Source organism: Aotus nancymaae, unplaced genomic scaffold, assembly GCF_030222135.1.
Source record: "Aotus nancymaae isolate 86718 unplaced genomic scaffold, 86718_ANA_hifiasm-v0.15.2.pri h1tg000036l, whole genome shotgun sequence".
Taxonomy (NCBI): Eukaryota; Metazoa; Chordata; class Mammalia; order Primates; family Aotidae; genus Aotus; species Aotus nancymaae.
The window spans coordinates 82,750,191-82,777,586 of record NW_026988450.1 but is presented as its reverse complement, the minus strand read 5'-3'; the positions used below and the strand labels follow the sequence as shown (position 1 = coordinate 82,777,586).

General features: G+C 42.3%; 1 protein-coding gene across 3 annotated transcripts in view; it reads left to right on the top strand.

The window, feature by feature from the left end:
- The window catches only part of ZFAT (zinc finger and AT-hook domain containing), a 257,157-nt gene that overhangs the window by 30,944 nt on the left and 198,817 nt on the right, over positions 1–27,396 (top strand). For all 3 annotated transcript variants that reach the window (XM_021675915.2, XM_021675914.2, XM_021675917.2), the window contains exon 2: positions 11,759–11,935. In XM_021675915.2, coding sequence (XP_021531590.2) covers positions 11,759–11,935 — 177 coding nt within the window. The remainder of the gene's footprint in view (positions 1–11,758; positions 11,936–27,396) is intronic.

Genomic DNA, 27,396 nt, shown 5'->3' with positions numbered 1-27,396 from the left:
GCACCATCTCACCTGGCTAATTTTTTCTATTTTTAGTAGAGATGGGGTTTCACCATGTTGGCCAGGCTCCTGATCTCAGGTGACCCCCCCCCCGCCTCGGCCTCCCAAAGTGTTGAGATTATAGGCGTGAGCCATCGTGCCCAGCCTGCTTCAAATTCTTGATGTTGGGTTTCCTGTCACTGACTTTAGGTTCCTAAAATACATGGGAAAATTTATGTCCTTTTGGTGCTTTTTTAGGTCAAATCAGTGAGTAGTGTTAAAATATACTGAGGTTATTCAAATACATTCAAATGACACAGATCACTTATAAATAACTGGTATCATGGTAAGAAGAAAAACATTGAAGAAGACAAAGCATCACAGACTTCGTTATCAAAATTTTTGGCATGTAGTCTATTCTAGCTATATATCCTGCTATGTAAAATTACCAGCAAGAAAGAAAAGCACAAGAATAAGGTTCATGGCTGAAGTGACTTGGTGTCATCATCCCCGATTCCAGCGTTCTCGGAAGGATCCTGTCTGTTGAACATGTGGAAACAACAGCAACATTGGAATGGTTCACGTCTTCATTCATTCTGAAGTCCCTTAAGCCCAGTGTTTGTTAGTACTCTTTCAAGCCCAGGAACTGTGCTGAGTAATGGGTGTCTCAATTTTGCCGTTCTCTCTCTCTGCACAGATAGCAATATTTTTACTCCTCTTCTCTCGTAAAGCAAGTCATCTCTGATTTCTTTGAGGATCGTTGCTCTTGTATCCTATTGTTGGGGTTAACCTGTGGTAGAAGGGAAGGGAATTCAGTACCAGGGTTGAGAGTCAAGTTATGAAGGTTCTTTATCAATGTCTCAGAGCAGAAGTTATGAGAGGACTCCCTCCCTCATTCATAGTATAATTGTTGTAAGTATTTCTTCTGTGTTCATTGAGAACCACCTCCCACAGAGATAGACGTTTTCTTTCAATTGTCAAACATAATTTAGAAAACTTAAGAGGAAAGCCTGGTGTATTTACCCATATGTATACATATATATACACACACACACACATATGGGTAACACACCATATATATGTATATGTGTGTGTATGTGTATGTATACACACTTTATTTATTTACCCATATATGTATACATACATACATACATACACACACTTTAAGTTCTGGGGACCATGTGCAGAATGTGCAGGTTTGTTACATAGGTATACATGTGCCATGGTGGTTTACTGCATCCATCACCCCGTCATCTACATTAGATATTTCTCCTAATGCTATCCCTCCCCTAGCCCCCCACCCCCCGACAGGCTCTGGTGTGTGACATTCCCCTCCCTGTGTCCATGTGTTCTCATTGTTCAACACTCACTTATGAGTGAGAACATGTGGTGTTTGGTTTTCTGTTCTTGTGTCAGTTTGCTGAGAATGGTGGCTTCCAGTTTCATCCATGTCCCTGCAAAGGACATGAACTTATCCTTTTTTATGGCTGCATAATATCCTATGGTGTACATGTGCCACATTTTTTTTTATCCAGTCTATCATTGATGGGCATTTGGGTTGGTTCCAAGTCTTTGCTATTGTGAACAGTGCCGCAATAAACATACATGTGCATGTGTGTTTATAATAGAATGATTTATAATCCTTTGGGTATATACCCAGTAATGGGATTGCTGGGTCAAATGAAATTTCTATTTCTAGATCCTTGAGGAATTGCGACACTGTCTTCCACAATGGTTGAACTAATTTACACTCCCACCAACTGTGTAAAAGTTTTCCTATTTCTTTACAACCTCTCCAGCATCTGTCGTCTCCTGATTTTTTTAATGGTTGCCATTCTAACTGGTGTGAGATTTTACCCATATTTTTATATGTCCCTGTTTTCTTTTTTTCTTTTTGCTGTTCTAAGATTTATTTTTTTATATTTTCTTCCCGTTTAAGGAACTTCCTTTAGTCATTCTTTTAGGTTATATCTACTGGTGACAAATTATGCTAGTTTTTTTCTTCTGAGAATGTCTTGATTTCCCTTCCATTCCTGAACGATATTTTCACTGGACATGGAATTTTAGATGGACAGTTCTTTTCTTTCAACATTTGAAAAATGTGCTATTTCCTTCTGGCTTCCATTGTATTTGATGATAAATCTGCTGTCATTCACTTAATTTTTCTCTATAGATGTTTTTCTTGCTACTTTTAGATTTTTTTCTTTGTCTTTAGTTTTCAGAAGTTTGATTATGATGTGTCTTGGCATGGATTTCTTTTTTTTTTAAATTTTACTTTAAGTTGTGGGATACATGTGCAGAATGTGCAGGTTTGTTACATAGGTATATGTAAACCCTGGTGGTTTGCTGTATCTATTAACCCATCATCTATGTTTTAAGCCCCACATGCATTAGGTAGTTGTCCTAATTCTCTCCTTTCCCCTTACCCCCACCCCGTGACAGGCCCCAGTGTGTGATGCTCCCCTCCCTGTGTCCATGTGTTCTCATTGTTCAACTCTCACTTCAGAATGAGAGCATGTGGTGTTTGGTTTTCTGTTCCTGTGTCAGTTTGCTGAGAATGATGGCTTCCAGCTTCATCCACGTCCTTGCAAAGGACATGAACTCATCCTTTTCTATGGTTCCACTTGGCATGCATGGATTTCTTTGGGTTTATCTTGTCTGGGGTTTGCTCAGCTTCTTGAATTAGTGGATTTATATCTTTTGTCAAGTTTGGGAAGTTTTCAGCTGTGATTTCTTTGAATACTTTCCCAGTTGTCTCTCTTTTTCTTCTTTTGGGACTCATGTCACAAATGTTAATCTTCTGTTATAGTCCCACAGGTCCTTGGGTCTGTTCTTTTCTTTTTCATTCTCTGTTACTCTTTCTCCTTTTCATTCTGCTCTGAGCCCATCCATTGAAGGTTTTGTTCTTGCCATATTTTTCTGTTCTAAAATTTTTATATGGGTTTTCTTTATATTTCTGATATCTTTGCTGAGACACAGTGTTTTTTCACTTGTTATAGACAGGCTTTTCCTTGCTCGTGAAGGCATTTTTGTGATGGCTACTTTAAGTCCTTGTCAGTTAATTGTGACACCTGTGCTACCTAGTATTGGTGTCTGTTAATAGTCTTTTCTCATTACTGTTGATATTTTCCTGGTTCTTGGAAAATCATGAGGAATGATTTTTGATCGAATCTTGGGCATTTTAGGTATTATATTATGAGAGTCTGGATCTGATTTAAATCTTTGGTTTCAGCAGGCTCCATCTGACGCTGCTCTGGTGGGGAAAAAGGGGTACTGCCAGTCGGGGGTGGAAGTTCAGCTTCCCCACTCAGTCTCTTTGATGCCTGGAGAAAAGTACACCTCATTACTGGTGGATGGGGTTGGGAGTTCAGGCTTCCAACTGGGCTGCTGATACCAATCCTAGCGAGGAGGGGCAAGGGTGCCTTAGTACTACCCTCCATGGGGGGTGCCTCCAGGACACTTCAGTGGGTGGTGATTGCTTCATTACTGCTGGATGCTGGTGGAAGTCTTGGCTCTGTACTAGGCCTTCTCTGACACTAGCCCAGCTGGGAACAGGAGGGGGTGCTCTGTTACCTGCTGGGTAGTGTATTCTGAGTTTTTACTTGGGGTCTGTGAGACCCTCCAAATCAACAGTACCAGTTACCTCCTCTGCTGTTCTTCTGTGTCGAGCCCAGCCTATAGGACCTCATGGGAGGCAGAGGGGGATAGAGAGACACAGGGCCCTGGGGGACTCCAGTTGGGGAGGGTTTGTACAAGGTTTTGCTGCTATGAGGGTGATATTATTCCCCCTTCTCCTGTCCATCTCTCTCTGTCTCTGATGCACAGCAAAAGGTCTGGAAGGATACAAGCACCACACTGTGCTCAGTGATGCTCTCTCGGAGGGGCTGCTGGGGGCTGTCTGCATTCCATAGACTGCTGTTTTGTTTACTGTTACCATGAGCATGTACTCCTATGTACCTTACATAATAAACAATAATGGTAATATTAAAAGCTGGTGTAAGGGCTGGGGGACCTATGATGCCTGAACCCTATCTTGTTCTACTCATCCTACCCTTGAGACTCCCAGCAGGTGGACATACAGAGGACAGCAGCAGGGGGAGGAGAGCAGGAGGAGGAGGACACTCTGCCTTGCATGCAGGGTGCCAGAACATCCTGTGAGCCGGCTGGCTGTGAGCATCCGTGATTCCAGCCCAAGGCTCAACTCACCCTCCTCACCCCTTTCCTTGTGGGCCTGAAAGTTGGGGAGGGGTCCCTCAGAGCAGGCCGGCTCCAGCTGATCATGTCTGTGGCCCATGGCCAGAGCAGTGGCCACCTTCTGCTGCACCCTGGAACCCTCCCTAAGTGCAAGGGGCTCAGTCTCCCCCTGGGGCCTCTGAACCCATATTCCAGTTCACAGCTGCCTTCTGGGAGGAGTTGGGCCAAAACACCTTGCTTGTCTCAAGGTCCCAGAGTAGGCAGGGATGTCAGAGGTTGCAGATAGGATCTGGCTGTTCTTGGCTGGGAATGTTGGTAAATCAGAGATCAGAAATGAGTGAGGACTTATTAGTACAGTTATTTTAAGATTTTCCATTGGAATAGTATAGAGTAGCTGGCTAAACCCTGGCAAATAGTTACTAGAAATTGAATACTCAAACCCCAAACTTTTGTCATTTTCTTTGTGTGGAATATGTCATTTTCCCTTTGAATTCTTTTGGTAAGGATGAGCGCACAGTAATTGGACCTAAAAATGCATCCAAATTATAGCATCTTCATCAGGATTAGCTGACAACATAATTATGATTATATTTCAGGGCACGAGATATATTTTTTCATATTAGTCCACTATACAAAACAAAAGTGGCTCCTTTGTTGTTATTTTGGCGGATCAACAGTTCTTAATATTTGGGGGACGCGGCCTGACCGGCACTCTCTCTGTGAGCTTTGGCATTTTGCCGTTTATTCGCTGCTTTACAAACATTCCCAATGAGTGCAGTGACCCTCCCCGTGGGAGGCCTGGGAGGCACGCATATGTTCTGTTGGAGAGGGTACACCATGCTCTTTGCTCTGGGCTTTTGGAACAGGCTGCTTTTACATATGAGATTGCAATGCTAGGAGCCACACAGAGCCCAGCTGGGGAGCCTGGCTGTCAGGACCAGCCCTGTGCTCACGACCACTTCTCCCATGGGGAGTTTTGTGGTCTGGTGGGCTCTATGTGGTCTTATGTTCTTTACTGGCGCTGACCCTGGACAGGCCATGTGGCACTGTGGAGCCCCGGGCCTGGGTCAGGGAGATCTGAATTCTGCTTGACTCTGCACGTCCCTGGCTGAGGGGAGGTCAGCCTCTCTCCCTCAACCTCCGTCCTGTATTGTAGAATGGGGATCATGGGCCAGCCCGCAGAGGTAGGGGATTGAAGGAGGGAATGTTAGTGGGGGGTGGGGTGGGGGGTAGAGCCCATGCCTGATGTACTCTAGAGTTGGGGAGCCCCTCCCATAACCACCTGTGCCAGTCTGGCTACCTTTCAAGATCCATTCAAGTGCCTCTTCCCATATCTTCCCAGGTACCTCAGCCAAGGCTTTCCTCTTTCCTTTGCTCACAGTCTTCATGATTTGCAGTGTGTGACTCAGCTTCCTCACTAGTTGAACCCCTATTATGTGCCAGGCTGGGGACATGGACTTGAATAAGGCACCATCCTTTCCTGAGCAGCTTAGAGTGGATCCTCCTGAACCGTGTGGGATCCGCTGTGTTATCCTTTACCTTGCTTTTAGTAGGTCTAGCAGTCTTTCTGATTTTTAAATGTTATTTGGACTCATTGTAGAAAATACAGAAGTCATTATTATTATTATTTGAGACAGAGTCTTTCTCTGTTGCCCAGGCTGGAGTGCAATAGTGTGATCTTGGCCCACTGCAACCTCCACCTCCCATGTTCAAGCGATTCTCCTGCCTCAGCCTCTGGAGTAGCTGGGACTACAGGTGCATGCCACCACACCCAGCTAATTCTTTGTATTTTTAGTAGAGATGGAGTTTCACCATGTTGGCCAGGCTGGTTTGGATCTCCTGACCTTGTGATCCATCCGCCTTAGCCTCCCAAAGTGCTGGGATTACGAGCGGAGGTTTTTTTTTTTTTTTTTAAGTTTCACAGTGAAAATTTTGGTTCATTTTCTTTTAGCCTGAATGGCTCTGCTTCCTTCCATCCATTCATAATAATGTCTATCCATGAATAACAAAATTGCATTCATACAAAATAGCTGTGTATTCCATTCTTTAAAACTAGTGTTCACTAGGAGCATTTCCCTGTGCCATTCAGTATTCTTTGAAACATGATTTTCAGTGGCTGTATCATAATTCGTTTTGTGAGTGTCTGGATTTGTCCATGCTGAGCACTTCAGTTGCTTCTGGGAACTTGATATTATAAATACTTGTACATTGAATATCTTAGTGCACAATCCCTGTTCTCATTTTGGATGATCACGAAGGCAGGATCTCAAGGAGGAAAACCACTGATCAGGAGTTATGAGCGAGTGTCTTTGAGGCTCTTGGCTCCTTTGCCATGGCAGTATTTGTTCATGAGAGCAGCAGACTCCACCCTTGTGTGTGTCTGTGCATGTGTGTCTGTGTGTGCGTGTCTGTGCTGCAGAGCAACTTGGTAGGGAGAAGTGGTCTTGGGCATAGGGCTGGTCGCGAAAGCCAGGCTCCCTGGAAACCTCTGAGCAGACCTCTGTGGGCGGATGACCCAAAAGAGGCTGCCTTGCAGGCCAGAGAGATGTGGAGGCTTAGGTCACACTGGGCTGCCTCTACACTGGCCTTTTAACACACTTTCTGCACACTCTCTCTGCACACTTTGCTCCCTGCTCACCAGACCTCTGATTATTTTGTAATTTTAATTTAGATGCTGGCCTTTTACTCAAAGGCTTGGAGGACTGTCAGCTGGTAAAAGTCGTTTGCCCAGTGTAGCCAGTGCATGCTTGGTGGTGGCCATTGTCACCCAGTTGGCCAGAAGATGCTTCCTTTTGTTAGAGCAGACCTTCCCCAGGCCTGATGAGGTGCCTGCTTTCTAAACATCCTTGCCTTGATCTCAGCCACCTTGTGCGACTCTGTGACCATGCGAGGGAAATCTCACTTTCTGAGTGTCTTCCTCATGGCTGGATTCAGTGCTTGCCCTCCCCATTCTTGCTGTGTTTTTCAGGAGCAGCCCTTCTTCTCTTCCACCTTCTCCCTAAGGGCTTTCTCTGTCACTAAGGACTGGGTGTTCTGCTTGTTGCTTGCTATGAGCTGAAGGTTTGTTTCCCTGTAAAATTCACAAATCAAAACCTACCCCTGAATATGATGGTCTAGTAGGTGGGGCCTTTGGGAGAAGGTCAGGTCATGAGGGTGGGGCCCTTGTGAATGGAATTAGTGCCCTTATAAAAGAAACCCCAAAGAACTACCTTGCCCCTTCCACCATGTGAGGAAACAGCCAGAAGGTCCCGGCTATGAACCAGGAAGGAGCCCTCACCAGGCATTGATTCTGCCATCACCTCTATCTCAGACTTCCCAGACTCCAGAACTGTGAGGATTAAAGTTCAGTTAATAAGCCACCCAGTTGTGGCATTTGGTCATAGCTACTTGGATGGACTGAGACAGGGTGTTTGGAAGGATTTGGCTTCTTGACACTTCCATCTTTAGGCTTGATGCTCCTCCTTGGGTGCTGACCCCGTTTCTCTGCCCCACTACACCTGAACCCCACGCCATCTTGTACCGCCTGCTCCGAGTAGGCATCTGCATGCTGATGTCCCACCCAAAACCACCTGATCTTGCCCACCAGACCTGTCCTTGCTCCCTTAGGGGCATATCTGCCTCCCCTGTCTCTGCTGTTGCTCATGTCTGGTCAGTGATGGTGTCATGCCTGCTTGGCCGACTCCTCTGCAGACCTGTGTCCAGGCCTTCATCTCTGCTCTCATCCTTGGACAGGCTCTTTGGTGTCAGTCCCACCGTCTAGTACCGATGCACTCCTTCCTTCTCCCTCCCTCATTCCGTCATGGCCACTTGCTGTCCTCCAGGAGCACCGAGGTGACCAAGGCTAGCCAGATGCTGTTTCCAGTGACCTCACTTTCTAGGGAGAGCCACGTGATGGGGCCACGCAGAGTCCAGTGGGTGGACACGCAGGGGAGCTGGCGCAGCTCAGGCATGTGGGGCCTCTCCTTTGGGGCCAACCCCTGCAGACACGGTTTCTCCTTGCCTTTGCTCTGCTGGTGGACTCCTGGCTCTCTCAGGAGCTGCCAGTGCCTGCTCAGTGACCGTGCTGGGCCTTTGGATCTCTGTCCCTGTGCTGTCAGCAGGCCCACTCATTTCCCTCACTCCTGCCTCCCTGGCACTTGGAGTGTTTCCTGCCTGAGCCTGCAGGTCTCCTGCCCACCTGTCCTTCCTGGAGTTTCACTGCCCTGTAGCACTGAGCTCTGGCTGTCCCTTGGCTGAGAAGCCTCTCCTGTTTATGGCAGCCTGTCCAGGTCAGGATCCACTCCACTCTCATGGCCTGCATCACATGACAGAGCCTTCTGTTACGTGAGAGTCGTTTCAGGTCCCGTGTTTGTCTCTGCCTCCACCTTGGGAGCTCCAGGTCCAGTATCCCTGCCTGAGAGAGCTGAGCACACAGACACATCTGTTAGGCAAATTCATAGCAGATGGCCAAGGCCAGGTGCCACCCCGGGTCCTCAGGCTTCAGGTGGTGTGGAACAGTTGAGCAGCAGTTTATTTCCAGTAGCCTCCAATACTTTGTCATATACAAATTCAAAATAGTTTTGTTTACATATTCTCCAGGCAGTGCTTGGTGTGCCTTTGAAATAGGAGACCTCTTATAATAGTCCTGTGGTCCCAGAAGTTCAGCTCCATTACATGTCACAGAATTCCCATTTTCCTGAGAGCGCCCTAGGAACCAAGAATACTTAGAGGTATTGGGAAATAATTTCAGTAAAAACCATTACTTGAGATTGTTCTGTGACATATCTGTCTCTCCGGTGAGATGGTGGCCTCCTCTTGTGGCAGGGCCTGGGCCTCATGCCCGATTTGTCTCTGTCTCCAGTGCCTGGGATGGGGCCCACCTGTGGTCACTGCTCAGTGGACCTTGAGATGAACGCATTTGAAGTTGATATGTGCTTTTGGGATTATGCTCTTCTCTGTAATGAGTTTTATGTCCAATGTTGCTGGATGTAGAGTCCTAAGTATTTTAGCTGTAACCTGGAGGACCTCAGCTCTTGGGCTGTAACTAAACATAACTTGTGTCAAATGCAGGTAGAAGAGAATCTGGTCCCTGCCCCTTGCCCGTGATGACTTGAGCAAGTTGCTTTTCCTCTCTCATCCTCAGTTTCCTCACCTGTGGACTGGGGATTACAAACCCCTTTCTGCCTAAATCATCTGATTATTGTAGGATTAGCAGGAAGCACATTGAAAACAATTTGGCCTCATGTAAAGAAAAATGTGTTACTCTAATCTCTTCTTGTTTGGGAAGCATGTTGGGTTCCTTAGGAATAAAACATTTCCTGGAAGAAACATCGATTGGCAGTATTCATGAGAGATTTTCATTGACGAAGCAATGTTCTGCTTTGTTAAATTTTGATTTCAGTGTTGCTGGTAGGAAAGAATTCTTTTAGGTTATTACCTCCCTGCTAGTTCATGGAGAAAGCCTTTCTGAATCAAGAGAGGGGCTCGCTCCTGGGTCCCCAGTGCCTTGCAAGGACTCCATCTTCACGCCAGCAAAGACAGGTTGGCCTACTTACCGCCTTTCCTTCTAATTTTCTCTTTCTGTTTGGAGAGTTTTACTGTAAAGAGGAGAGAAAGAAATGGGATGGGGGAGTGGGGATCAGGAGATGTTTTTGTTCTAATATGGGAGAATAAGAGTAATTTTTATAGGCCAATGGAAAGATCTAGTACAGAGGGAAGAATTGACCTGAAGAATGATCATCAGAGAGGGAGGGTTCTACACACACAAACCATCATGTGTTCTTTGCCTAGTGACCTTTCCACACAGGGCTGTGCGAGCATCTTCCTGGGTGCAGGCAATCAGGGATGCACTATCTTTACAGAATTTGAAAGCAATGATCACACAAGTGAAGTGTTGGTCTGCTTCTAGTATCTCCGTGAACCAGCAATTCCAGGCAATATCAGAGATATGATAGCCCTGCTCTGGGGTGGGCCACTGCCCTCACCTGCACACCTCATGTCCCCCTCACTGTGCCCACCTTCACACCTGCAGGAGCTAGGTGGGAGACGGCAGAAGACGCAGGTGGGCAGGAAGGGGTGGTAGAGGCAGTTGTTTTCTGGCTGCTTCCAGTGAGATAAGAAGCAAGGTCAGCTGTTGAGAGTGAGGAGTGAGGAGGATGAGATACTTGCTCACCATCACCAGGAAGCACAGAGTTCGTGTGATTGTCATATATTTGTACAGCATCACCAGTCAATGCCGTAGAAGTAGCATATGACTTCCAGACAGTGTTGAGAGTCCCCAGGAGGCTGGTGAGGGGGATGTCAAGGGGAGCTGGGGGTGGATTGCCAGCCGTCCAGCTGCTGGACGAGGGCACACCGTGGGTGCAGAGCTCTGCCGTGTCAGTGCTGTGCTTTCTGGGTGCCTGCTGGGTTCTTGCTGCTGAGTAGCCATGTCACCAAAGTTCCTATGGATTCCAGCAACTGACAGATGACTGCTTCTCTGAGGTCCCAGCTTTCGAGCATTTAGGGACTAGAGTTGGGAATTTAACCTGGGTCTTTTGGCTCCAAAGCCATTGTCCTTTTCAGTGGACAAAGCCACTTCCTTTAAGTCTAGGTGTAAAAATAATACAAAGATCTGACTTTTAATTGTTATTGAATCCTGAATTTAACCTTTTGTATATACCTGTCATTATTTTATCAGTCTAAAAAATGGTGTTTTATTTCTCTGATTACGTCTTCCTGCCTAGTATAATGGGATGAACATAACGAACTATTGGTAAATTTTTGAACAATGATAGTGTTTTAAATAGGAATTAAGTGGCTTTAAAAAGCAACAAATTCCCATCCTTTCATTGAAAGGTACTTAGCTCTTGAGAAATGCTACTTTGGTTAATTTTTCCTTGCACCTAATTTGAGAGAGTCTAGCATGACTACTTAATGGCCATCAGTGTGCAGTTCATTCATTTCACGGGTAGGATTTAGTTTTTCAAGTTGCATATTTGTTTTTTACTTATCCTGGAATCTGGGCTGTTGAGTAGATTTGGGTAACAAGAAGATTCATATTACATACTATTCAAAAGAACTGAGGTTTGAGATACTGAAGAAAAGGCTGGGCACGGTGGCTCAGCCTGTAATCCCAGCACTTTGGGAGGCCGAGGTGGGTGGATCACAAGGTCAGGAGTTTGAGACCAGCCTGGCCAACATTGTGAAACCCTATTTCTACTAAAAATACAAAAATTAGCTGGGCATGGTGGCAAGCACCTGTAATCCTAGCTACTCTGGAGGTTGAGGCAGGAGAATTGCTTGAACCCGGGAGGCAGAGGTTGCAGTGAGCTGGGACCATGCCACTGCACTCCAGCCTGAGTGACAGAGTGAGACTCTATCATAAAAAAAAAAAAAAGGAAGAAACGGATACTGAAGAAAGAACTTCCGGCCCCTGGGACTCCCTGAAGATGGAAGTAGTGGCCTGCCATGGAGGTCACTGCCAGACGGACACAATCTGGTAGAGGCTGGTGATGACTCAGAAGGGGCAGCTTTCAGTATTTTCTTTGGCAATTGGAAGTAATAATTGTTTAAGTGGAGATGAAATAACATATTTTTCTTTCTTTCTTTTTTTTTTTATTTACAGAAAACACGGCCATCTTTATGTGTAAATGTTGTAACCTTTTCTCACCAAATCAGTCGGAACTACTCTCCCATGTTTCAGAGAAGCACGTGGATGAAGGGGTTAATGTTGATGAGATTATTATTCCCCTTAGGCCTCTGAGTACACCTGAACCCCCCAACTCAAGCAAGACTGGAGATGGTAAGTGGGCTGGCGTGGGGTGGGGGGCAGGACACCTCCTAACCCGCTTGTTGATGTTGATTTGCTCTGTGAACATAGTAGAAGCCTAGAAAACCCACATTTCCAAACCAGAAGTCACAATAACTGCCCAGTTATAGATATGCTCAAATAAGAGTACGTCTTTGAAATCCCCATAGCTGGCCCCCTGTGGTGTCCTCCAGTGTCTGGTTGGCAAGTGAATGAATGAACGAATAAATGAATGGATGAAAGGAGTTGGCAGTATTCAACAGTGTGAAAAACATGAGCTTGTTGTCAGACAAGTGTGGGTTTAACCCAGCCCTAGCACCTACTGGCTGCATTACCTAAAGCCAGTGATGTTACTTCTCCAAGCCTCATTTTGCTTCTCTGAACAAATGAAGAGAAATATGTTGGTTACAAGGGGGCCTGTGAGGATGAAGTTAAATACAGCACCTAAGCTGATGCCTGGCACACAGAAGACAATAAATGGAAGCTGTTGTTCTAACATACATGGTTAATAAAAAAGTCTGTATCATCTTATAGCATTTTCCGATTGTTCCCATAAACCTGGAACAAGGATTCAAATTGCAAAGCTTTGATTCATACAGGATCCTTTGGGATGTGCAAAGTGAGATGCATCTGGTCTGTAGCGTCCAGACATCTTTCACTGAGTGGTTATCAGATGCAGCAGGTGCATGGATCAGAGATACCAACCAGGCACTGTAATTAGGTCCCCACAGATAGAGAAAATATATAGCATACGAGGAACCGCTGCAAAGATGCTCACAAAACTCTGTGATAAAGGACAGCAGCCAGTCTCCTGTGCAGAAGCCCAATACATAGCAGTCCGTGTCCCATTGCAGGGTTCATCAGCCACACTAATAATCCAGTGGCTCTTGCCTGGCAATATTCAGACTGGCATTTCTAAATAGGCTGGCTATTGATCATCTGTCGGGCACCATTAACAAGGAGATATTCCAGACAAAAAATGTTTTGGTTAATAAGTCCCTCTGGCCATTCTCAGGGTTCTCGGAGAAACATGCCTGACAGAAGATTAAGTTTTTGAGAAGTTAGGAAGTTCTGCAAGTTATAGTGGAAACGAAGAAGGTGCAGCACCTGAAGCTAGTGGTGGTGAATAAGGAGCAGCAGTTAGTATTTACTTCTCTCATCACCATCAGCTAATAGTGGGTGTGTCCATGCGGGCTCAGCCCCTCACAGGCCTTGTGAGACCTGTCCTCTTCCCCATTTACAGGAAGCAGGAGTGAGGAGGAAAGTTATATGTAATTGCGTCTCAGCCAGTAGCACACACTTGAGACTCTTTGTTTGGGGGTAGAGGAGGAGTTTGCAGGGGGCGCTGAGAGTCAGAACCTGCTTGGTGCCAAGGGCCTTGCAATTTAGCGCCCTCCCTCTGCCTGCTCAGCCTGTGTGAGTCATGACCCCTGGGCAGGAGCTTCGTGACACCCATATTCCCCATGGCCCACTTCCCTGCTGAGCAGTCAGTGCCTTGCTTTCTAAAGAGTGTAGCTTCACAGAGAGGGCTTGAGTCAAGAACTGTGGACAATCTGTGTACCTGCCTCTGGGGCTGAATGTATATGGACTCAGAAAAATAGATGATGTCTCAGATAGAAGCCATGTGAATTAATGTGGGAAGAATTTCTAGAGGGGCTCTTGTAAAGCTTTTAGTTCTTTGCTTATTAAGATTCTCTTCTTTCTAAATGAGGTGTGAATAAGAAGGGAATTTTAATTTTTAATGTTTTCCTCTTCTTTTTGAGACAGTCTCTGTTGCCCAGGCTGGAGTGCAGTGGCATGATCTCGACTCACTGCCACCTCTGCCTTTTGGGCTCAAGCATTCCTCTCACCTCAGCCACCTGAGTAGCTGGGACTACAGGCGCCCACCACCACACCAGGCTAATTTTTATATTTTTTGCAGAGACAGAGTTTCATCCTGTTGCTCAGGCTGGTCTCAAACTCCTAGATTCAATCAATCCACCCACCTAGGCCTCCCAGAATGCTGCGATTACAGGCGAGAGCCACCGCTCCCGGCCTTTCATTTGTTTTATACATAGGAAATGAATAAATGATGAAAAAGCAGAATTCACATAGAATTATGAGTGTTCTGTACCTAACCTGTGTTAGTGAGAGAGAGCGCTGTCCATGCAGGAGCTGGTCCTGAGCTCCTGCCCCTTTCCAGCCCCCATGCCCCTCTCCTCCCTCTCGTCACTGATCTACAGCCACTGGCCCCAGGCTGTTGGTGGAGGAGCAACGAATGCAAAGGCCACCCTCTGCCTGGGAAGCCCCAGGTAGGTGTTTTTGCTGGTTCTCTCCTGCATGTGCCTGGGACTCACTCAGCCTGGGGTCACCTTGAGGAACATTTCTCTGGGCCCAGGTAGGGCTGCAGGACCTTTCACTGGGCTCCCAGAACCCCATAACTAGACTTGTTTCAGTTCTGTCTCTCCTGGGTGTGCTTTCATTGGTCTCTGTGTTTCTCTTGCTTATGAGGAAATGTCCCAAGGAAGGGATTTGGGCTGTTCAGCTCTTAGCCTCAGGTCCTGGTGTGCAGCCTGGCGCAGGGTACAGCCCCTTTCCTGTATGTTCAGTGAATGAATTACTTTTTTTTGTCCTTGTTATCTTGCCTGGGGGCCTGGCTCCATCCCAGCTGTCACCCTTTGCTCAGGAAACTTCAGTGGCTTTCTCCCCAAAGCAGGGCTCCCCAAACTAATTTGACCTGGGGACCCTTCTGACTAGCATAAAACCCCTGACTTCTATGCAGTGCCCTTGGCAGCATGGGTTCACTGGCGGGGCTCTTCTTTTGGTACTGTAGGCTCTGTCTATAGCCAAACAACTGGAGGTCCTCTAGGCCCCTGGCTCCTTTTTCCCTCTGTGGTGTTGCAGGTGAACCCATACCTGGCTCCCTGTAGGTGCCCTCCAGTGTCTGGTTGGCAAATGAATGCATGAAAGGAGGTGGCAGTATTCAACAGTGTGAAAAATACGAGCTTGTTGTCAGACAAGTGTGGGTTTAACCCAGCACTTGTAAACTTCCTTTAGCTCCTCCAGGCGGACCTTGGTGCTTCTCCTGGGTGAATACACCATGTGGGTAAACCCATCGAAGCAATCACACTTTTCCTTTGTACTTTTTTCCTCCCAATTATAAGAGTAATTTTTTTTTTTTGAGATGGAGTTTTGCTCTTGTCACCTGGGCTGGAGTGCAGCGACATGATCTTGGCTCACTGCAACCTCCATCTCCTGGGTTCAAGTGATTCTTCTGCCTCAGCCTCTCGAGTAGCTAGGATTACAGGCACCCACCACTATGCCCAGCTAATTTTTGTATTTTTGGTAGAGACAGGCTTGCCATGTTGGCCGGGCTGGTCTCGAACTCCTGACTTCAGGTGATCCACCTGTTTCGGCCTCCCAAAGTGCTAGAATTACAGGCATGAGTCACTGCGCCTGGCCCTGAAATCTTGCTGTAAAAGAAAATTAAAGCAATATAAAATGAGGAAAGCACATTCTCTTAACTGCCCTCCAAATTCTAGAAATAATGCTGCTAACAATTAAATGTACTTCCAGACCTTTTTCTCTGCATATGTAAACATAAATACACTGTTTGTTATTGCTTTGTTATTCATAAGGAACAAAAATGGGATCATAATATATGTTCTGCAGCCTTAAAAAATGTCAGCAGTGTGTGCTGGATATTTCTTCATTTCAGTATCAACATGTCTCCTAATTTTTTTTTTTTTTTTTTTTTAGTTTTATTGAGGTATAATTGACAAACAAAAATTGTTAAGTATTTATGGTATATATATGATATTTTGATATATGTATACATTGTGAAGCCACAGCCAAGCTAACTAATGTATCTATCACCCCATGTAGTTCACTTTTGTGTGTGTGTGTGTGTGTTGTGAGAAGATCTGTTCTTTTTTGGCTCTAAGTGATGGCTCACTCCTGTAATCTCAGCATTTTAAGAGGTTGAGGCAGGAGGATCACTTGAGCCCAGGAGTTTGAGACCAGTCTAGGCAACATAATAGAGCCCTGTCTCTACCACAAAAAAAGAAAAAGAAAAGAAGGCCAGATACAGTGGCATGTACCTGTAGTCCCAGCTACTTGGGAGACTGAGCCAGGAGGTTGAGGCTGCAGTCAGCTGTGATTGCATCACTGCACTCCAGCCTCGGTGATAGAGTGAGACCCTGTTTCAAAACAAAAAACAAAAAACCTGACCTCCTTTTTTAGCAAACAATACCTTATTATTTGTAGTCCTAATTCTTTTCAATGTTTGTATGGTATTTCCTTCTGTGGATAATGCATAATTTGCTTAACCTTTCTTTTCTTTTTTGGTGACATATATCTTCTCTCTAATCTTGTGCTATTGTAAACAATGTTACAATAAATGTCACAAATATCATTGTACGTTGTGTATTCACATTGGCTATATTCCTAGGAGAATTGCTTGTGTAGAGGGTATTTTAATTTAAAAGTTTGCTAGGTTTTATCAGAATGCTCTCTGGAAAGGTTTTATCCATTTATTCTCACTGGCATCTAGGATCTTCTGTTTTTCCATATCCACATCAACCCAAGGGTATTATCTTACTTTAAAGAGTTTTTGCCAGTTTGACAGACAAAAAATGGTATATTATTTTTATTTGCATTTTGCTGGTAACTAGTGAGGTTGACCATTAATGTTTTACACATCTGTGAATTGCTATTTATATCAGTTGTCTATGTTTTTGTTTGCTATTTGTTGATTTTTAGGAGCTCTTTGTATAGAAAATGTTAACACTTGTCATTAGAGAATCTATATATCCTCATTTTAAACCTCACAATGCATGATAATGATTATTTTATACAGTAAGTGTTCATTTAGATTTAGCTACATATTTACTACTCTCTGGCTCTTCAGTCCTTGGATCTCCATCTACTCCATCTCCATCCATGGATGAGTATTTTTCCGCTATGGAATACTCTTTAGATTTCTTTGTAAAGAAATCTGAATGGAGCTGCTGATCATGAGCTCTCCTGGTTATTGTTTGTCTGATGTGATCTTAATTATTGTCTTTATTGTTATTATGATTATTTTGAGACAGAGTCTTGCTCAGTTGCCCAGGCTGGAGTGCAGTGGCATGATCTTGGCTCACTGCTACCTCTACCTCCTGGGTTCAAGCGATTTCTGGCTAATTTTTGTATTTTTAGTAGAGATGGGATTTCGCCATGTTGGCCAGGCTGGTCTTGGAGTCCTGACCTCAAGTGATCTGCCTGCCTCTGCCTCCCAAAGTGCTGGGATTACAAGCATGAACCACCGCACCCAGTCTATTGTCTTTATTTTTAATACATAATTTTTCCTGGGGATAGAATTTTAGGTTGACTTTTTTTTTCATTTTAGCACATTGAAAATATTATTTCATTGTCTCCTTGCTTTTATTGTTGTTGATAGGATGTCAGCTGTCAAGCTGATTTTAAGCATTACTGTTCCCCAGTCTCTTTGTTTTTGGTTTGCTGAAGTTTCACTGTGATGCATCTAGGCAGGAAGGATTGAATAAATTATTACATTGATGTTGGTTGGTCTTCTTAAACCTATAGATTTATGATTTTTATAAGTTTTAGAAAAGTGTAAATTCTTCTTCCTTTTGGTATTGCTTCTGCTTCATTATTTTTCTGCCTTTCTTTCTGAGACTTAAATGTTTGCTAGTTCTTCTCTATACCTTTACCCTTACTTTTGTGTTTTCTTTGCTTTTATCTTGTGCTGCATTCTGAGTATTTACTTCTGATCCATTTTTCAGGTCACTACTTTTTTTTTACCTTTTTTTCGATAAAATTCATATGAAATAAAATTTGCCGTTTTAACAATTTTAAAATATAAAATTCAATGGTTTTACTATGTTTACAAGATTGCACGACTTCTACAACTACCTAATTCCAGAATATTTTCGTTGCTCCAAAAATAACTCTGCACCCATTAAACAAGTCATTCAAGATTCATCCATATTGTAGCATGTATCAGTACTTCATTCCTTTTTTATGGCTAAGTGATATTTCATTGCATGTATCTGCTACATATTGTCTATCCATTCTTCTGTTGGTAGACATTTGAGTTGTTTTCATTTTTAAGCTATTGAATAGCTTCTGTGCTTCTGTGAGCATTTGTTTACAAGTTTTCGCATGAATATTTGTTTTCATTTCTCTTGGATATATACCAAGGAGTGGGATTGCTTTTGGCACCCTTGTCAAAAATCAATTGAGTATAAATGTATGAGTTTAATTCTGGATCTTTAATTTTATTTCATTGATCAATATGTCTCTTTTAACGTCAATACTATACTGTTTAGATGGTTATAACTTTGTAGTAAGTTTTGAAATGGGGAAGTTTGAATCTTCCAACTTTGTTCTTCTTTATGAAGATTGTTTTGACTTTTCAGGGTCTTTTGCAATTCCCTTTGAATTTCAGGATCAGCTTGTCTGTTTCTTCAAAAAAGTCAGTTGTATTTTTCATAAGGATTGTGTTAGATCTGTATTAGTTCATTCTCACACTGCTGTGAAGAAATACCCGAGACTGGGTAATTTATAAAGAAAAGAGGTTTAATTGGCTCACAGTTCTGCATGGCTGAGGAGGCCTCAGGAAACTTACAGTCATGGTGGAAGGCAAAGGAGAAGCAGGCACCTTTTTCACAGGGCAGCAGGACAGAGTGAGTGCAAGCAAGGGGAAATGCCAGATACTTATAAACCCATCAGATTTTATGAGAACTCACAATCATAAGAACTGCATGGGGGAAACTGACCCCATGATCCAACTACCTCCACCTGGTCTTGTCCTTGACAAGTCAAGATTATGGGGATTACAATTTGAGGTGAGATTTGGGTGGAGACCCAGAGCCAAGCCATATCAAGATGCATTCAGAGACTATTCCCGTCTTAACAATATTAAACCTTCCAATCCATGAACATGGGATACATTTCCATTTATTTAGGTCTTGTTTAATTTCTTTCAACAATGTGTTGTATTTTTCAATGTACAAGTTTTATACCTCCTTGGTTACTGTAATTCCTAAGTATTTTATTTTTTCGATGCTACTATAAATGGAACTGTTTTCATACTTTATTTTCAGGTTGTTTATTGCTAGTTTATAAATACAACTGTTATTTAAATATAGATATTTTATCCTGCAATTTTGCTGGACTTGTTTATTAGATCTTGTGAACTTTATTAGTTTTTAAAAAATCCTTTAAAAACATGTTTATTAGTTTTTTAGTGTACTTCTCAGGAGTCTATACATATAATCTTGTCATCTGTGACTAGAGGTGATTCTGCTTTTTTCTTTCTAATCTGGATTCTAGGTATTTTATTTTCTTGCCTAATTGCCCTGGCAAGAAACTCCATTACAGCTTTGAATAAAAATGATGAGTGGACATTCTTGTTCTGTTACTGATCTTAGGAAGAAAGTATCCAGTCTTTTACCATGAAGTATGATGGGGTGCGGTGTGTGTGTGTTAGATGTTCTTCATCAGGTTAAGGAAGTTCCTTTTATTCTTAGATTGTTGAGTATTGTTTATTTTTTAAATCATTAGCTGGTGTAGGATTTTGTCAGGTGTTTTTTCTGAGTCTGTTGAGATGACCATGTGTTTTTCTCCTCTTTGTTATATTACTATGATATATTACATTGATACATTTTTACTTGCCAGGATGCAATCAGTCTTGTATTTTTGGGGTAGATCTCATTTGGTCATGTTGCATAAACTTTTTGCTGTGCTGCTAGATTCAGTTTCCTAGTGTTTTGTTAAATATATTTGCATTTGTAGTCATAAGAGATACTGGTCTAGAGTCTTTGATGTCTTTGGTTTTGGTTTCAGGGTAATAGTAGCCTCACAGCATGACTTGAGAAGTGTTCCCTCTTCTATTTTTTGGAATATTTTTAAGTACTGATGTTAATTCTTCTTTAAACATTTGGTAGAATTCACCAGTGAAACTATTTAGTCCTGGGCTCTTTATTTTTCTACTGATTCAATCTCTTGTTATAGGTGTATGCATATTTGCTATTTTTGAATTACATTCAGTAGTTTGTCTTTCTACAGAATTTTCCATTTTGTTTAGGTTGTCTAATTTGTTGACATACAATTGTTCATAATATTCTCTAATAATTATTTTGATTTTTGTAAGGTTAAATGGTAATGTTTTCCCTTTCACTAATGATTTTAGCAATTTGAGTCTTAGCTGTTTTTTCTTGGTAAGTTTAGCTCAAGGTTTGTCATTTTCTTAATCTTTGAAAAACATTGGTTTTGTTGATTTTCTCTTTGCTTTCTATATTTTATTTAATCTCTTTTCATTCTAGGCATTATTATTTCTTTCCTTCTTGTATTGGATTTAGTTTGCTTCTGTTTTTTTTTTTTTCCTTAAGTTGCAAAGTGTAAGCTATTGATGTGAGATATTTCTTTTCAGATCCTTCTCTCTCTCTCTTTCTTTCTCCACCTTTATTAAGGTATACTTGACAAAATTGTGTAAGTTTACAGTGATAATTTATTATGCATATATATAGTGAAATGATACCACAATCAAGTTAGTTAATGTATCTGTTACCTCACATAGCTACCATTATTTTTATATGTGTGTGGTGAAAACATTTAAGATATGTCTTAGCAAATTTTAAGTATACAATACAGTATTGTTAACTATAGTCACCATGCTTTACCTTAGATTCCCAGGATGCATTGAATCTATAGGTTGCTTTTGTTAGTATGGACATTTTAACAGTATTAATTCTTCTGATCCATGAACGTGGGATATCTTCCATTTCTTTCATTGATAGTTTTTAGTATACAGATCTTTCACTTTGATTACATTTACTCCTAAGTATTCTTTTTGATGCTATTGTAAATGGGATTGTTTTCTTTTTCAGATTGTTGTTTTTGTATAGAAACACAACAGATCTTTGTATGTTGATTTTGTATCTTGTAACTTTATACATTTATTCTAACAGCTTTTGGATGGAATCTTTAGGGGTTTCTATATCTAAGATTATGTCATCTGCAAGCAGAGACAGTTCCACTCTTTCCTTTTTACTTTGTGTGCTTTCTATTTTTTTCTTATCTAATTACTCCGGCTAGGACTTCCAATGCCAGGATGAATATAAGTGGTGAGAGTAGGTACCCTTGTCTTATTCCGGATCTGAGAGGAGAGCTTTCAGCTTTTCGCCATTGAGTACTGTGGGTCTGTCACTTGTTGAAGCACATTCCCTTATTATGTTGCGGTACATTCCTTGTTATCTGATTTTTCGAGAGGTTTTATCATGAAAGGTTGTTGAATTTTGTCAAACCTTTTTTCATACTTATTGAGATGATCATATGTGATTTTTTCCCTTAATTCTATAAAGATTATATATCACATTTACTTATTTGCACATGTTGAACCAGCCTTGCATCTCAGTGATAACTCCCTCATTATCAGGGTGTGTAATTTTTTTAAATATTCTATTGAATTTGGTTTGTTAGTATTTTTTTTTCTTGAGTATTTTTGCATTATCAGGAATATTGGCCTATACTTTTCTTTTCTTTTTCTTTTTCATAGTGTCTGTCTAACTTTGTCCTTACAAAATGAGTTGGGAGATAGTCCCTCCTCTTTAATTTTTTTTTTAAAGCACTTGAGTAAGATTGGCATTAATTCTTTTTAAAGTGTTAGGTAGAATTCACCAGTGAAACCATCTGGTCCTGGGCTTTTCTTTGTTGGGAGATTTTGATTACTGTTTCAGTCTTCTTACTTGTTATTGGTTTATTCAGATTTTCTATTCCTTTATGATCTAGTCTTGGTAGGTTGTGTGATTCTAGGGATTTATCAGTTTTTTTTTCTCGATTATCTAGTTGGTTGGCATATAATTGTTGATATAATCTCTTATGATCATTTGTATTTCTGTGGTATCATTTATAATATTTCCTTTTTTATTCATAGTTTAATTCATTTGTGGCCTCTTTTTTTCTTGATTAGTCTAAGGATTTTTCAACTGTGTTTATCTTTTCAAAAGCAAGCTCTTAGTTTTTTGATTTTTAAAATTCTTTTTCTGTTTTGTTTATTTCTGCTCCACTCTATTGTTTCCTTCCATCTGCTACCGTTGGGCTTAGTTTATTCTTCTTTTTCTAATTCCTTGACTTGTAAAGTTATGTTGTTTAGTTGAGATTTTTCTTTTTTTCTAATGTAGGCAATAACCTTTCTTTTTAGAACTGCTTCTGCTGCATCCTGTAAGTTTTGGTATATTGTGTTTTTGTTGGTTCATCTCAAAGTATTTCTAATTTCCCTTATGATTTCCTTTTTGGCCCATTGGCTATTTAAGAGTACCATATTTTTCATAAATTTTTGAATTTCCCAAATTTCTTTCTTTTTATTTCTAATTTAATTACACATACTTGAACGATTTCAGTTCTTTTAAATTTACAGAGACTTGACTTATGGCCTAACATGTGGTCTGTTTTGGGGAATTTTTCATGTGCACTTGAGAATACTTTGCATTCTTCTCTTGCTAGGTGGCATGTTCAGTATATGTATTAGAATGTGTTGGTTTATAGAGTTGTTCACATCTATTTCCTGGCTGATGCCCAGATTTTATAATTGAGGAATATGTGGCTTAGAGACTCAGAGGAGTTAAAATAACATACTCAAGATTACCTATTTAGTAAGTGAGAGAAAGGGATTTAGGCCCAGCTGGTTTGATGTTATTTGCATGTTATTGTGTAGTCCAGGAATTATCAAATTCTTATTATTGAGCCTACTTTTATAAATTATTTTTTCTTTATTATATAATTTGCTTTTCACTTAAATTATTCTTGAATACATTTTCTCTTTTTTTGTTATGTATACTAAACAACTTTTGTCAGTGTAGTTTAATTTTAAAAAGTATTAATTCCTTAGTTAAACTCAGTCTCTTAACATGACAACCTTTTTTTAAAAAGTCATTATGAACTTCAAGTCTTTTTCTCTTTGTGAAAGTTCATAAAATTTGAGGCTTGTAGAGGCTTAGTTTCTCTCTAATGATTTTTATTCAGGTTTAACCTTCACAATTCATTTTAAGTTGAGAGATACTTGAAATGGTTTAATTAAACCTTTAACTGAGTAGTAATTGATTTATTGTTTTAGTCTCTCATTATAACATGAAGGCACTGAAATCCTCTGGTTTATTTTATAGCCTTTTAATCTTTTTTGCTCATGTAGGAAGTGGTCTGCAGAAAGACCTTTAATTTTCCTCCTCTTTTCCTCATCAAACTTCTGGCCATGATCCAACAATAAATTTCCTAATGGACCAAGCTCATTCTCGTGTGTGTGTGTGCGTGCTCATATGTGAGTGTGTGATCATATCTATGTGTGTATATGGCTGTGCTTGTGAGGGCACATGTATGTGTATATGGGTGTGTTTGTGTGTACATGTGTGTGATTGTGTATATAGGCAGGTTTGAATGTGCACATGTGTGTGCTTGTGTATTAGATGGTGTGTGAATGTGCATATGTGTGATACTGTATATGGGGCATATGTGAGTGTGCATGTGTGTGATTGCTTATCTGGACGCATTATCAGTGTACTTGTGTGTGTGATTGTGAAGATGGGCATGTTTGTAAGTGTGCTGTGTGTGATTGTGGGCACATGCGTAAGTGCACATGTGTGTATGAGATTGTGTATATGGTACATTTGTGACTGCACATGTGCATGTAGTTGTGTACATGGGCATGTGGGTGAGTGTGCATGTGAGTGTGTGGTTATGCGTGTGGGTGTGTGTGTATGATTGTGTATATGGATAGGTGTGTGAGTGTGCATGTGTATGATTTTGTATATGGGTGTGTGTGAGCATGTGTGTGTGAGAGTGTGTGTGCATGTGCATGCATTCATTTATCCTGATGGAGGCTAGGGCAGTTGCGGAAGAATGTACACGGGTCTCCTGAGAGCCTTGTTTTGGCTCTTCCAATTTCTCTCTCATTTCAGATCCTCTGTAGAAACTCTTCCCTTCTTCTTACCTTTCCTTTCCTCTCCCCTCCCCGTTTCCACCTCTTTAGTCATTAATTGTTTGTTGTGTGCCTGCTGTATGTCTGAGTGCTGTGCTAGGTGCTGGGGCTGCAGGAGGGGCCCACAGGCTGTTGACTGTGGCCCCCTGGCTGGTGAATGGCAAATAGGCAAAAAGGCAGTTTCAGTGCAGCAGGGTGAGTGCTTCTGCACGGTTAAGTTCAGGCTGCTAAGACTTCCTCTAATGTGAGTGTCAAAGGAGACTTCCCAGGTGATATCTATGTTTAAATCTGTATGTTGTCTCTTCTGGGCATTTACCACAAATCAAGTCATTCTGAGTGCCTGTAGGAACTTTGAGCCCTCTAATCTGCCCTGGTCAGCAGCACGGTGTAGTGGAAATGGCACATGTCTTGGAACCGGACTTAGGCTCCGTTCCTGGAGCTTTCACGTGATTGCTGGGGCCTCGGCTGGCACATAGGGACCTTTGTGCAGATTACAAAAGGTGCCCCCATTCTGGGGGGATGAGTTAGTAACAGGAACTCTTTCTGGGTGAACAAACATAAAACGTTCTCAGGGCTGATGCAGCGGGTGCTGGAGCACATAGCTTGGCTAGTGGAATTTGGCCCTGGTGAGCCTCCAGTCACCCCCTTATACAGGGCACAGCCTGCACCACAGCCTTGAGGCTCTGCTCTGGGCTTAGGCAAGTGGCATGGCCCCTCCAGGCTGTGACTTTTGTCGTCTGTCAATGGGAGATAAGATACTGGCCTTTTTCATAGGTTCTGAGACAAGTGCATGTTCGTAAGTGATGCCTTAGTCTATCGTGACTGCCTGATACACGTTATACCCTCCTGTTCCTTATATCCATGTACTTTTGGGTGACACTGAAGCTTGTCACTGCATTAGACTATCATCCTTTTCCTGCAGAACTTAGTGAAGAAGTCAAAGTGTGTCATTTCTATGCTTAGATATTAATTGAACTGTCCAAAGGACTTGCTATGACATGGGTATGAAGTTCACTGACTTTTAGGAGAACAGGTCTGGATTCAAGTCCTGGTCCTGCCATTTATTAATTCCCTGACCTTGGAGCAAATTAGTTAATCTCCTTAAGCCTCAGTGACCTCGACTGTATCATGGATATCATACTAATGCCTCCCTTGGGGATTAAATGAGAACATGCATGTGAAGTGCTTAGCATAGTGCCTGAGATGTATGTGCTTAATAATTATTAGTTACATGGCATTTCCATGATACGGCTGGTAAAGCTACAAGGAGCAGGCTTGAGATGACTTCAGCCTCCCCGGTGCCTGGGATTGTGGAACAGGGTGAAGTGTGTCCCTGCAAAGGGGATGTTGCATTCCTCATAAACCTAAAAGGCTTGTGTTCCTTCTTTATGATAAATAATTCATTGTCCCCCCTATTGCTTCCTGAGCTTTGGAAGTAAATGTCAGAGAGATTGACTGTCAGGGCCTTAAAATGTTAGTCTTTCAGAATTTTCCGAAATTCTCGAGTTGGTGTGACTAGATTGAGCTGCCCTGTGTGGGTTCTGGGAGACTGGCCGTATCCAGGCTTTTAGGCATAATAAAATTTGTGTGCCTTTAATTCTCCATTGGATTTCCTGGTGTGAGAGCTATTTTAAAATGAAGAACTTAAGGAAAAAGTGCATATTGAGTCAGAATGAACGAGAGTGCATGTACATCAGGAATCACATCATCTAACTGTGGACCGGCTGGGAGGATCATAGTTTCTTAAAAGAGATATTCTAAGTCAGAATCTTAATGACTCTGGCCATAATATTAAACAGTTGCCATTTATCAGTTACCTCCTGAGTTCTGTGCTCAGCATTGTAATGGATTACTTTTATCAGTAGTGACTCTATAAAATAGAGACAGTTTTGTGTTTATTTTCACATTGGAAACTGAGGCTCAGGAGAGATTTGATCCCAGGTAGGTCCTGCTCCAAGCCAGCATTCTCTGCAGAGCACAGATTGTCTCTATTAATGTGTCTACAGCTGACCATTTCTTATCCGTGCCTCAGGGGTATATGATTCCGTAGAAGCATTTTTGACTGGGGATAAGGAAACCCAATTCCAGTTCTGCATGCTCAGCAGCCGGCCCTGGAAAACGTGCCAAGCCACTTGAACCGTTGTGCCGCTTGTTTCTTTTCTACTGAGGACATTCTGTTGGCTACATCCATCTCTTAAGGTTTTTATGAGGATAAAATGAGATGATAGCTGGGAAAGTGCAAACTTGAGTGATGCACAAATAAAGGGCTTACGTTATTAAATTTTTGATAATGTTGGGCTATTTTTTGCATTAATGCTCATGTTGTGTTTTGATTGAATTAGAGATCTTTTGGCTGATTCTCTGCCCCTTGCCAGTTTTTGGCCTTGGATCTGCAAGGGTGATTTTCTGACAAAGAGGAAGTTGTCCCGAAACTATGGATTTAGAGCAGGGTTAAGAGGCACTGCGGCTCAGCCCTTTCTTCCTGTTGGATACTTGGGATACAGGAAATGGTTTCTTCTCCAGATGTTTCTTCTCCTATCATCAAACAGTGGATCAGTGTGTACTTATTAATTGTATCTACTCGAGCTCTGTTCAAGACCCTGTGGGACCCAAGAATTAAAAGGCCAGGTCAGACCTCAGGGTTTGTAATGAAAGGTAGGGAAGGATAGAAACACTTAGGGAGTGGTATGGGCGCATACACACCCCACGTGTGTGTAGCTCACACTGCAATTCCAATCAAGTTGTGCGAATGGTCATCCTGCTCACTTAGCTGGGAACGCCTCATGGAGGAGGCACTGAGGTCTTAACTGGACTTGACATGTCAGGATTTGAATTGGGGCTTCGTGTCTGACTGGTGATGAAGGAAGTGGTCACAGGTGGAAAGAATAGTACAGGTAAGTGAAAGGAGACAGGGATTATCTGTGTATATTTGGAGAGGTCTAGAAAATTGCCCTGAGCAGTCAAGGGGGAGGAAGGAGGAGGTGGAGGCACTCTGTGTGTGTATGGTGTGTGTATGTCAATACGTTAGGGTTGGATCACATGCTAAAAGACCTAGAAGGCCAGGCCTGAGAGTTGTGGGCAAAGTCATTCAGAACGATGGAAGGTTCTAGAGTGAATGAATGACAGATTAGGGATGGAGGCAGAGAAAGCCCAGAGCAGGAGGCTGGAATCTGGACACCACGTGCAGGCATCTGGGTGGTGAGATTGCTGTGTGAACAGAGAGGGGATTTACTGGAGAGACATCTTTAGGGCAAAGTCCATAGAGTTCAGTGACAGATTAATTAAAGGAATTCAGAGGGAGGAAGAGGAATTAAGGCTAACTCCACTGAAATGTTTTGATTTAGAGGTTACATGATTTTCCTTGCCCAGTTCCAAGATTCTTAGCTCTGCCATAAAATGTGGGTAGTTGACAGCAGCAACTCATTTTCAGAGCTTAAATTATTCAAGTTCATTTATGAATATTTCATTTTTAGCTAGCTAATTGGTCTTGAGGCTCTGA